Genomic DNA, 13,760 nt, shown 5'->3' on the forward strand with positions numbered 1-13,760 from the left:
GTCGTCATTGGTACAAATGTAAAACATAATACAAGAATAGTATAAACATACAAATATTAGACATACCTAATACAACAATAGTATAAACATACAAATATTAGACATATCTAATACACAATAGTATAAACAAACAAATATAAGACAATACAAGTATCCAGTACATTTGGCTATTATTTTGATGTCAGCAAATAAAATCCTGTGCCCCTGGTGTTGCGCTGGTGTTCATTACATCACTGTTCAATGGTGCATCCTATTTGTTCTATATATGGTGTCCCACACTCACATGGTGTATACCCTATCTTTGTTCATTTCAGCCTTAATGCCAAATCAGTTTTACCTATGAATTTATGATATAGAAGACTGCAAAGGGGGAAATAATCTATGGGAATATGAATAGTTTAGTATAAGTTATATACATTTGACTTGAAGGAAGTTGATGAACTCTATGTGATGCATTCTGGACCATAGTGTAAAAACTATTGAGCAAACAGTCATACTATCTCAATTTCACTATTTATCATAAACATTGTGGTGTAGATGATGTCATGTGCTTATAGCTTTTTACAGTTGCTTCTTGCCTATACCAAACACACTACCGATATGTAGCAAAGTTCAGTCACTCATTTCCATATGTTCCAAAAAGACTTTTTTTTTTATTTTATTAAAAATTTGTTAAGTTTCACTTTGAAAAGATATCGTTATGGAACTCTGAACGAGAACAGGAAATCTCGTTCGTAAGTTTCGGCTTCAACTTTTAGGCCCCTTTTATGCACAACTCAAGCACGGTGCCAGAAACCAGTGATAACAGGAGGAGGAGAGAGAGAGAAATTTCTCTCGCCCGGTCTTCTCGGCGGGAATTTTAAATTCGAACACTCTTTGGAGGCAAATTGTTATAACTCGGGCACTATGGGAGCAATCTACTTCGGATAAGTTTTGTTTTGCAGCTAAAACATCAGAGCATGCAACCGTGTACAATTCAGAACGCCGAACCGAGGAAGTGTGGTTTGGGGGCGCAACCCCCGAATTTCAATGGAAGAATACATAAAAATCTGGAGTTTGTCCCCTCTTCCCCCACTATTTTGGGGAGAAGCCGCGAACTTTAGAATTCTTTTCAAAGAATGGATATTTCTCAAGAGAATGAAACATATTTCATGTTCTTGGGTGCCATACAAGTTGAATAATAAGCCAAAATGTGATTTTGTTTTACGAAAAATAGGTAATTTGCATTTTTGGAGGAAAATTGTTATAACTCGGGCACTATGGGAGCAATCTACTTCGGATAAGTTTTGGTTTTCAGCTAAAACATTAGAGCATGCAACCGTGTACAATTCGGAACGCCGGACCGAGGAAGGGGTCTTGGGGCCACGAACCCCCGAATTTCAATGGAAAAAACATAAATCTGGAGTTTGCCCCTTCTTCTCCCGCTATTTTAGGGAGAGGGCGCAAACGTTAGTATTATTTTCAAAGAATGGACATTTCTCAAGAGAACGTAACATGTTCCATGTTCTTGGGTGCCATACAAGTTGAATAATGAGCTAAATGTGAAATTCTGTTCGGAAATGTGGCATGGATATATTGCGGAGAGGGGGATTGGTCATCAATATGAATTTCCCAGGCTTGCTCCAGACCTGTGTCAGAGTTTCTATCCAAACATAAGAGTATGAAGGTCCAAAAAGCACATTCATTTCGTAATCAGCACCATGATACCATATGGTATCATCGGGCAAGTACGACCTTACTCTGATGATACAATATTCTATCATCGGGGGAGTAAAGGTTAAGCCTCTAAATATTACGTGGAAAATGCATTGAATTATCATTTTTTCTTGTCCCTATAGGAGTAGTAAGGGGACTTGTCAACAGATGGAGGGGATAAGAGCAGATGGCGCCGTTCGATAGTTGTCGGACGTCGTAGTAAGGCATTTTGATGGACAAACTGAAGGAACATGGAAACAAATAGGTTCCATTGATACATATGACTTTTGTCGAATATCGCCACCCAACAAAGTATCTCACTACAACATGCGACAGAAATTGCATGGACTGCAACATCCATCAATGCATAAACAAGAAGAGCTTTAGACTGCAAATATATATGCTGCTGGCATTTTATTACTCTTCTGGCTCACTTCACCTTATTTAATGTAGCAGTGCTTACGAAGGTTTTGTTTCATCATCCTGACGTATTACTGGTTTCGCACAAGTTAACATACGTTTACAATGACATTGCATTATTCTTAGATATCAAGAAGAATCCAACCAAATGGGATATATATTGAATAGTATCACGAAACAGTGAAACCTAAATCTGCATTGGTGAACGTTATAAAAATTGGCAAGTGCATGCTCCCAACCTCAAATTTACTGCAACACTAGTATTGAAATGAAATTAACGCCACTCTCTGTCCTGTCTGTTTAAACTCGTGATAGATGGTCATTAATCTCTCACTGAGTGAAGTTAATGTCCAATATTATGAAATAAGATACTAATAATAAATACGTAAATATTTTAATATCATATTTACTCGAATCATTCTATCATAAAAGCAAATCACTTTCTTCAAGAATTGACTCCTCTCTGCCAGCCCTGCTAAATTTTCACTTTCCATCTACTGATTTATACGAGGGGTGGCCAGAAAGTAGTTTCCAATTAGTAGCGACATTGATTTTTCGCAAACGCCAAAACCGTGAAAAATGTTAATTGCTGCGAAGTTATGTTTAGGAATGTGCAGTAATGTCTGCACAAATTTTTCGCCCGTTCGAAATATCGAAATAATGCGAATTTGGCATAAAATGCAAATTATTTACGTTTTTAGCGATTTTTTTGAAAATAAATGTCCTAAAACAACGAAAAATTCCATGAAACCCAACATTCTTGTCTTTTCTAGGCCATGTTGGCGTACATAGAACATGCAAGTTTTCCAACATTTTACTCAAGAGAAAACTATAGAGTTATACGTACATGGAATAATTCCGACAGCCACATTAAATCATATATTTCCCACGATTTTTTCAACTTCTATTAAAACCATTTGCATCACAGAGCAAAGTGGCAGGGTTCTAACAGGAGATCGAGTGCGTATCTACCGTCACACGGGAGCCACATCTTCGTATTTGTCGCACGAGATATGTTTTGAATTACCAAGTTAAGTGCGCACCATCTGCATTTGTTGAGCAAGTAATAATGGAGCTCAGTCGTTAGGGAATCTGACTACTATTAGTGTTGCCCACGGGACGAGACGGGACAGGCTTTTAAAAATTCGAGACGAGACGAGATTGATCATGTGTCCCGAGACAAACTAATATTTTCGAGACGAGACAGCATTACACAGCATTTCCACGAGACGAGACAGGCCAAAGTCTCGTCTCGTGGGCAACACTAACTACTATGCAAGAGACCCGGGGTCGATTCCCTGCGGGGGAGAACCAGGATGTTTTCCACCTATTCAAACTGCTCCGGCGCCCACCCAGCATCATATGAAGCTGGTACCTTGAGGAAACTTTGAGGGATAAAGGTAGCCAGAAGCATGCTGTTGATCACATCATCCCTACCTTCAGCCGTGATCAAGAATGTGTGGGGCCCTAACTCCACACCCCTGCGATACACCTTCATGGAAAAGTGCAGGGGAGCACTTTACTTTTACTTCCTCAAAAATCTGTTCCATCATATGAAACTGTCACGAAAATACGTAGTCCGTGTGACCTACAATTTAAAATAATAGTTTAAAAGCACAATGGAGTATTACGTTTCGGTATATTTGGTAGATAAATGTTCTAAAACAAAAACGCGAATTTTGGGAAATGCAACACTAACAAGTCATAAAAAGATAATGCCAATTTTTGGTGCCATAATATTTATATCGGTATCTGTCACGTGAGATTGATTGATTTTAATTTTTTGGGTGCGTCGCCACTTATGGTCATTGTGAACCCTTCAGTATATACGGGAAAAATTCCATTATCTAAAATCCTTACCTTAAAATTAAAAAAGGAGTATGGAAAATAACTTTCCCAAAATAACTTTCAAGATATCAAACTCTCACGAAGATGTCTAGGCCATGTGACTTACAATTTGAAACAGTAGTTTAAAAACACCATGAAGGTATAATTTGAGATATTTGCCAGAAAATGCGCTAAAATGAAAATGTAAATTTTGGGAAAAATAACACCGAATAGTAAGAAATAAAAAATAAAAAATTACAACAATTTGAAAAAAAATAACAAAAAATCAAGGTCCCTACGGATTAGGCATAAATAAAATAAGAATATCAGTTGTAATTTATTGCATTAGTAACAGTGAGTCCTAACCTAATTTTTGGCATAATCACCACCGTTGTTCTGGCATTTGTCGTAGCATGGCACTAAATTTTGTATGCCCATGGCATATGTGTTTGACAGCAAAGACTGGAACTATCTCTTACCGCAGTGTAGCTGTCAAATCCTTGCACTGTCAGAAACCTCTTCAGTAAAACAGAGAGATGAAAGTCGGTACATGCAAGGCCAGGGCTGTACAGGGAGTGGTCCAAGATCTCTGACCTGAAGTGATGCAAAGGGCCCGTGTGTACTCAGCTGTATGGGGTAGTGCACATTCGATTGGCCTTCCTTGAATTGTGTGCATCATCGTCTGACCTTACTATCACTCACGACGTCCAGTCTGCACACCTCACACGATTGCTGGTGGCTCTGTGCCAAATTCTGAGCGTGCAATGTACGCTACATCACAGTCGGTGGGAGACTGTATGAGAGCTGCAAGCTTTAACCTAGAACTGTCCTAAAACGGCTGCATTGCAACTGTACCAGATTACAGCTATATGTCACTTCTTCCTGCCTGCATGTGTGTGTGAGTGTGTCGCTCTCCGACCACTAGCGCTGCGAATAGGCACCATTGGAGCTTTTTTCAGGATGCCCCTCGTATATGAACTTTCAGAAGCTTTTATTATTAGAGTGTTTCTGTTTTAATGTGTGGTTAGCTAAATCAGGTACCTATACAATGCAATTCTATAAATTCCTTCCATGAAATTTCTAATACCTACATACCCTTTTCGTCAGCATTAATGGTATAACTGCATGTTGTCAGTTTCACAGTACTTCACTTGGATATACTGTACTGAAGCAGAAATCCCATTGATAATGTAAGGAAATATGACACTTTATTTTGTTCGATTCAATTGTTTCATTATATGCAAGAGTTAAGCTGTTTGCTTTACAGAGAATAGAGAAGTAGCTTTATACATTGAAAAATGAGTCTGCACTCATGGTTCTTGCAAGCAGAGGGTTCCAAACGTCAGTGGAAATATCAACATATAATACCGAGAATGTATAAGGAGACTGATAAATTACAAATTGTATTTCTTAATCATTCACTCTTCACTCTTATGTCATTTAGTCGTAACTTTAAAAATAATCAAGTATTTTATTTTAAACTTACTGCGTATGGCAAAATTCCGTAATCCTTCCCTAGCTTGTGAATTGTAATAATTTTCCAAATTCACTATTTTGCAGTTTGAATTGAAATCATAGAGAATAGAGAAATTAAGTCAATTTTATAGAAGATAATATTGGTACTTAACAAAACCATACGTGGATCTGTGTGTTTATTATTATTATTATTTTTTTTTTTGCAAAAACATCGATTTAGTTTAGTTTGTAATTGTCAGGGAAAAATGTAAATTTTGTCCTGGAAAACCTGGAAAAGTCAGGGAATTTCATTTCTGCTTGTTTGTAGCCACCCTGTTTTACACAGATTCATGTCTCATAATTGTGCTTCCATTCAGAAATGCAAAAGTTATGTTTCAAGTGTTGTATTACAAGTGTAACTATGGAACATATGCAGATTTGGAATGCATCATACACTCTGCACATGCACTAGTGTTTTTTTTTTGTGTGAATTTTACATTCACTCTTGTGCCTTAGATATAAGTGAAGTTTACTTTATTCTGATTTCAACACACATATCATTGTCAGTATAAATTATCCCCAATTCACTTAATTGCATAAAGCCTATTTGAAATGTAACCCTGTCTCATTAGTTTCTTTTGTGCTAGCTGTCATATGTGGAAAACACATTATGAGCCAATCAAATCGTCTACTTCTTCCATAAACTAATGCTGTAACAACTTAAGACATATGTCATACATGAAATCAAGAAATACAGGGTGGCCATAAATGAAGTTCTACTCAGAGTCAACTGGAGCTCCTTCGAAGCATCACATTGTGGTGAAACTTGGTATAGAGGGTATGGAGACCATGGGGAAGCAAATGCTGCCGAGAAAAGATTACTTCAAATTTTTTCCACCAGGTGAAAATGTGGTGCACAGTGAACAACATCCCGGGATATGCTTCCTGTGACCATTGATCACCCTGTCTTATACATTTCCAAAGGGTCATTCACGTCAACACATATTGAACACTGCAGTACTGACATAAACTGAAAATAGACTTTGCATGTCTGACTTCTGGTTCTTGTTATTTTAGTGCCACTTTTCCACCTGGTGGTGAAAATTTGAACTATTTTTTTTCGTCAGCATTAGCTTCCCCATTGTCTTCATAGTCTATGTATCAAGTTTCACCACAGTCCGATGCTGCGAATGGGCTCCAGAGAGCTCTGAGTTGAGGAACATTAATTATGACCACCCTGTACATAGTAACATTTGATTTTTTTTTCATGATCAAGTTTTGTGTTCCGTATTATCAATTGAAGAACTTTTATTTTTATTGCAGGTTTTCACTTGAGCTACTAATCCATTATGACACCTTTAAATGATGAAAATCAGCCCCGCAAACGTGATGGCAAACATCAAGAGGAATATTTTATTGAAGATAAAATGATAGAAAGTCAGTGTGATAAAGCCTTAGGTGGCGATGCATGGAACATAGCAGTCCTTTTATTTCTGTACCTTCTGCAGGGCATTCCTTTAGGCTTGACAGCCAGCATTCCAATGATTCTGCAGAATCGTGGTGTGAGCTACAAAGAACAGGCAGAATTCAGTTTTGTTTATTGGCCTTTCAGTTTAAAACTTATATGGGCTCCTATTGTAGACTCCTGCTTTATAACATGGTTTGGTCGAAGAAAGACGTGGCTTATACCAACGCAGTATCTACTAGGGTTGTTTATGTTGCTCCTTTCTGTCATTGTTAACGATCTTCTGGGTACTGAAAAGTTCGTTGACCTCCCAGAAGGCAACCAGAAGGTGGTGTTTGACAAGCCAAATGTGATGATGCTGACGGCGATCTTTTTTATTCTGAACTTCTTTGCTGCCACTCAAGATATTGTTGTGGATGGATGGGCACTGACGATGCTGAAGAGGTATAGTGCCCTTTTGATTCTCTGTGCACTGCGGTTTTGTGTGATGTGTTCGGCAGGTCTTCTAAGGAGACGCACTTGAGAAGGTGATTTTATCTTGGAATGGTTCTCACAGTATTTCTTTTATGCTTCAGTTGGAAATGAAGCAGTATAACTTTGAAAATGATTAAATTTTATATCAATTACACTAGGATCTAAATGTGATTGGTGCCAATTAATTGCAGTAAAAACTGCTCATATTAATTCAGATGTAGTTTATGTGAGACTGTAGTAAATGAAAGGAAACTTTTTTTTTACTGCTCATAAAATCTATCTCAATTTTTTTATTGCTGTATTCAAAGCTGTCAATCATGAGTTTCTTCTTTCTTTAATTTCGAACTTTTCATACCTGAGAAGATTTGCATCATATAGAAATAACATTTTTAACCCTAGAACACTACAGTGTCCCTATATTACATTGTAACTAGCGCTACATAAATTTTATGTACATGAAGAAATTGTTTTCCAACAGAACCTCTACATCATGAAAACAAAATGGCTATTCTTTTTTAACATTATTTTCTCTATTTTCCTTATATTGGTGTTTTATTCTTCATTAAAAAATGTATAAACGTGGTTTTATTAAACATAGAATATTTTAAAAGAATGTCTTTATTGACAATCCTGTATGTACATTAAGAATGAAGGCGGAAAGTTCAAACAATGAAAAACAAACAATAATAATATTTATAACACTGTACATAAGGAATGAATGTAATTTTAAAGTTTTACAAGAAATAGTGCATGCTTCTAAACTCTTGTTTTTCAAAATCTAACTATCAAAATTACATGCACGATTTTTCTTCTATTACTAGCGCTACGTATTATTGACATACAGAGTCCAACATAACGAACAAATTAAAGACGTCCAATGCTTGAACCCTCCTTACCACAGTGCTGCCTTGCGTCTGACAGAATGCCCGAGGCACTGCTAGGCAGAGGGGCAAGTGGGTGGGATGTAGGGGATGGATTTGAGTGCAAAGCATATGCAAATTTTATACACTGTAGTATTCTAGAGTTAATGGCAGACTATATTCTTTTGTAGTTTGAACATTTACTTATGATTGTTACCTCTTCCATTGATATTCTTTGGGTGAACAAATTTCCCCTCTATCAGGATGATTTTATCGTTAAATGTAAATGCAAATCATTAGATATTTTTAAAGCTCTTACTTACAAAATAAAGTTTATCTTCTTGTTACAACCTCAAGTCAGTGGAAAGAGAGAAAAACAAGGTTAATAAATGTGTATTACAAAATACTTTGATATTTGCATTAGTTCCCAATTTCATGATGAAAGATGTGAATTTGCATACAATCAGTGCTCGAAGTGGGGGAGATGCAGGGGGCAGCTATCTTGTCAGTCAAGAAAATTTTCAGATAGCTAGGACAGTTTTCATAAGCAGCCTCCCCCCCATGTTCTGCATTGTCTCCATGTTGATCCATATAAGCATCATTTGCCATGTATCATCAAACTCGACCAAATACTCAAATTCCACCTCTATGTGATGTGATTTTTATTATTTAGCATTGATTTTCTGCGACTTGGCTAATCACGGCAATGAGGATGAGTGATATGATGAAATTGATGATGAGACACTCATGAAGAACATCATGCCCAGGGCAGGATTCAAACCTGACGTCACAGTGCACTGTGCTAACTGATCTCCAAAGAGATCGGGAATTTTCACTTCGAGCACTGTGTACAATTATAGATGCTAGAATGCCTTCATTTTGGTTGGCATATATCAATAGATCTGCAATGTATCTTTATGCACTTTTAAATTCTAATCAAGTACTCTATTGTAAGCTCTTTGTTATTCACTTTGCCTGTTTACATTTGACATTATTCTTAAACAGTTAGATGCAACATATCCCATTCTGACTTACAGTTAAAATTGTATTGTTGTAAATCACGAAGCTGCAATATTTAGTTATCTGCTGTACTTGCCTGCAGTCTACTTTGGTAATACCGACATTCAGAATATAAGTACACTGTATTCAAGTTTCAGGTTAATAACTGCAATAATTTTGATGCATCCCGAGTATTTTTTTTTCTTTCTGTGTGTGGCCCTCTTTTTAAATGTCATTGCAGCAGTAAATACTGAGCATGTGCTATCTGTCAGTTACGTATAACCTCACAAAAATTTATTTTATAGACGTAATGTGGGCCATGCATCGACGTGTAACAGTGTTGGACAGACAGCTGGTTACTTTCTTGGGTATGTTGTCTTCATGGCACTGGAATCGGCAGAATTTTGTAACACTTACTTAAGAAGTGAACAATCACCAAAGGGAATTGTTACTTTAGCAGGTAAGTGTAAATTTAGAGTTGATTTGTTGTGTAATTTACTCAAAAATTTCACTGTCTTTGTTATAACAATTGGCATTGTACATTTGATTCGCAACAAAAGTATTAAACGGAAAAAATTAACATGTGCCAAAAATGTGTTTTTGTAGATGGCAACAAGATATCCACGTTTTATTGTAAATGAACTGGAATTATCATGATGGATATGATTTCACTAAAGACAATCAGAAATATTTTCGTACACAGAATCCTGATGCAGTTTGTGATTTTTCATTGTACTTGTTCTGCTTGTGTCATATTGCATTTTATTTATGGAAATAAAACAGATAGTGTAATGGCTAACACTATTGCTTGTAATCAATACTCCCTGGTTCATTGCTGGTAGAGGCACATTTCATGCACAGTGGGTTGGACCACATTAAAATTTAGATCCAGTTATGATTGAACTAACAAATTTTGCCAACTTTAGAAGAAAAACTGCAATTTAATATTATTTTTTTGTCAGGCTTCATGACTTGTGATTAAAGTTTCTAGGTTTTGTATTTCCTATAGCAAAAACTATTACAGTAACTTTTCATTATTTTTTTGTTATTTAGCACCACTTTTCTGCTATTTTTGGCTAATTGTGATGATGAGGAATGATATGGTGAAAAAGGAGTGACACTTGCAAAGTACACACACATATATAAAGATTTGAACCCAGGCCCTTGGCTTGTAGCATGCTGTGCTTACATAATGGAAGTTAGTAGCAATCAATCTTGCTTAGAACTGTTATAAATAATTCAAATTTTAGTAACCATATTTTTAGCAAATAACATTTTATTAATTTGTAGACAAAAATGTACAGTCACAGACACTGCCGACTTGTAATGAATACATTGACTTCCAATGGAATCGTTACAATCTGGCAGTGTCCGTGACTGTACATGTAGTGGTTTTTCATATTTTTTAGTCTGAAATCCTTATAGGTTGGTTGATTTTGATGTGGAATTTCAAGAAGGGTACATGCATGGTTTGTAGTGTTTTTTTAGGTAGTGCTCATGGTCAAGACATTGGGAACTGAAAGAAAACAGTAAATTACTGAAAGTTTGGAATGGTATAATACTGCAATTAGACAACTTACAGACAAAAATTTTTTTTAACACCATTTAAGGATTGAATGTATCATGTTTCATTACAATCCGAGAGTGTGGGTGTGAAAATACTATTTTTTGGTTGAATTTACATGGAATTATTCACTTATTAAACTTCTATATTATATACCGGGTGGTCCATTTATAATGATAGTATGGAATATCGCATGCAGAATGCATCCAATCAAAAAATTGCACAGAAAAAAGTTTGATACTATTGAGGGGGTAAGTCAATGCTGCAAAAAATTTGTGGCCACCACCCACCCCCTTAGGGGTTGGGGGGTAAATGTGAAATTTCTAATGGAACACCCCCTTTCGTTTTACATATTTGGATTCCGTGTTGAGAAAGAAGTATTTTTTGTTCGAAAAATTTTCTAATAAAATTGTAACCTTCAAACATTTATAAACATTTGGTAGTTTGTTTCATTTTGTTCCCTTTATGTAATAACAGTTTTGGTTTCTGTTGAGAACATTGCAAAAACGAATGTTATTAAAAAATGTGTGTAAAGAATTCTGCAATAGAAAATTGTTTGCAATTTATGTTGTGTGTAAAGGTAAAAAAAAAAGGTAAAGTGTTCCCCTGTGCTTAGCACCATGCCATGCCATGAAGGCGTATAGGGGGTGTGGGGGTAACGCCCCACATTTTCTTGATCCGGTCATGAGTGAGGGTGATGTGATCAGCATCACACCCCTGACCGCCTTTACCCCCCAGGGTTTCCCCCAGGTACCCATGTTATTCGACGCTGGGTGGTAACAATAAATAATATTAATTTTTTCCAACTCTTTGGTTTCAAGGAACAATTTCATATGAACAACAAAATTAAGTATGTTACTACAAAACGTTCTCTTCAATGCATTTCAAAAACAGTGTCTGAAACTCCACACTGTTCGTCCCAAAATGTCAGGAGTGATAATTTGTTGCCGCATGTTTTCGGGAGTTGTTGGAACTTCGTGGTAGCACTTTTCTTTTCTTCATTTTTGCAATGTTCTCAACGGAAACCAAAACAGTTATTACATAAAGGGAACAAAATGAAACTGAAACTACCAAATGTTTATAAATGTTCGAAGTTTGCAATTTTATTACAAAATTTTTCGAATAAAAAATATTTCTTTTTCAACACTGAATCCAAATATGTGAAACGAATGGGGGTGTTCACATTTACCCCCACCCCCCTAAGGGGTGGGTGGCGGGGACGAAATTTTTGCACCATTGACTTATCCCCTCAATAGTATCAAACTTTTTTTCTGTGCAATTTTTCGATTGGATGCATTCTGCATGCGATATTCCATATTATCATTATAAATGGACCACTCGGTATATAGCCTTGCTATTTAGAATCTTGCTTCCCCAATGGCATAGTGGTAACATCGCCACCTTACAGGGACCTAATGTCAGATACCCGTTGAAGACACACAGTGGTTTGGATCTCACTTTAAACTGTAGGCCCAGTCCCAATTAGTTGATCTGTGCATAAAATATTATACTTAGTGCATTTATGTTTGTTGTATTCGTATTTGATGATTTTCAGTTATCTTTGATATTTCCATTGAACTGCACACAACATTATAAATTTAAGATTAAAACATTAGTTGTTCATCTACCTAGCTATTCATCATTATTGTCTCTTTTCAGGTTTTCTGTACTTTTGGGGCTTTGTATTCCTTGTGACAACAACATTGTTGGCATTGTTTAAGCATGAGAGCACAAATGGAAATAACGGGGTAGCAGAACCTGACTTTGGAATTACACAGACATATTCCATTTTGTGGAAGATTGTGAGGCTACCAAACATTAAAAGAACAATATTAATTCTGCTTACTGTTAAGGTATTTTACCAAGTTTTCAAATTTTAGTGTGAATAGAAGAGGTCATAATCCAGTTTTGACTTTGGTCATAGTGCATTAGTGACAGAAAAGGGATTCTAATGCAGATTCCTCTCATCAAAAAAAAAAAAAAAAAAAAAATCAAAGAAATTTGTTTTTACCGATCCGATATATCTATAAATATCTTATAATTTAGTGCAAAATTCTGCCATTTTGTTATAATTTTTATGAGTAATTTGGAATTTTGTATTAGATCGGTAGAATATCGGTTATCAGTAACAGTAAATTTTATATTGGTACTTTATTGGTGTTGTCCAAAATTTCATATCGACTCACCCCTAAATTAAATTAAGTGTAACATAAATATGCATTTTCATGTAGTTTTGAAGATAGGTTAATCTGTATTCATGTGTGCCCACAAAGGCATATTATTTTATTGGCAAAATTGCAAATTTTGCCCTTGTTTGTTGCCAGGGAACCTGCTCATTGGCTGAGCGCTTTAAGTTGCAGACTTGAATTTGCCATGGAAGTTCCCAGGTTTGTCTCTCGACATGGGGATGGGTGTTCTTTGTGAATATCGCTTCATCAGTTCCATCTAATCACTCATATGTATTGTCGAGATTAGTCAAAATAAGCAAGAATGTGACATAAAATAACAAATGTTGTAACAAGTACAAATGTCAGGCAGTTTGAGTGATAGTGGCAGTTGACTGTTTCCCTTCCCCTCACTCCAGAAAACCAGAGAAACTTCTTCTTTTCCATCCATTCTTCTTCTGCCATTAAGTGTCGGGTTCTATCCACACATCCCACACAAGCTTCTCTTTCCTTATTTAATGCCTTTTCAAAGACTTGCTGCAGTGTAAATACACTAGTCAAAACAATGAGAGGGACACCTTTTGAACGGGATTTATTTCATAAACTATTTCGTTGTAAGGGAAAACACAAGTACATTCTGGTACACCAATCTCTCATTGTCAAGGAACAGAAATGTCATTTACTTGCCACTTGAAGTATTCCAATTACAAACAAAAGTGTGTGCCATGGTGCTAAACCAAACTGAAACGTCCTTACAATGAGACACTAGTTCTTGATGAAACACTACTTTAGTACTTTGTATGACCGCCATTTACCACTAATACTGCCACACACCT

General features: G+C 36.3%; 1 protein-coding gene across 2 annotated transcripts in view; it reads left to right on the top strand.

Moving 5' to 3' along the window:
- LOC145986387 (acetyl-coenzyme A transporter 1) overlaps nt 1-13,760 on the top strand; it is a 69,253-nt gene that overhangs the window by 4,636 nt on the left and 50,857 nt on the right. For both annotated transcript variants that reach the window (XM_083120333.1, XM_083120334.1), the window contains exons 2-4: nt 6,721-7,306; nt 9,501-9,655; nt 12,419-12,612. In XM_083120333.1, coding sequence (XP_082976459.1) covers nt 6,747-7,306; nt 9,501-9,655; nt 12,419-12,612 — 909 coding nt within the window. In that variant the 5' untranslated portion in view covers nt 6,721-6,746. The remainder of the gene's footprint in view (nt 1-6,720; nt 7,307-9,500; nt 9,656-12,418; nt 12,613-13,760) is intronic.

This window comes from Lepisma saccharinum, chromosome 4, assembly GCF_977018435.1.
Source record: "Lepisma saccharinum chromosome 4, izLepSacc3.1, whole genome shotgun sequence".
In the NCBI taxonomy this organism is placed as follows: Eukaryota; Metazoa; Arthropoda; class Insecta; order Zygentoma; family Lepismatidae; genus Lepisma; species Lepisma saccharinum.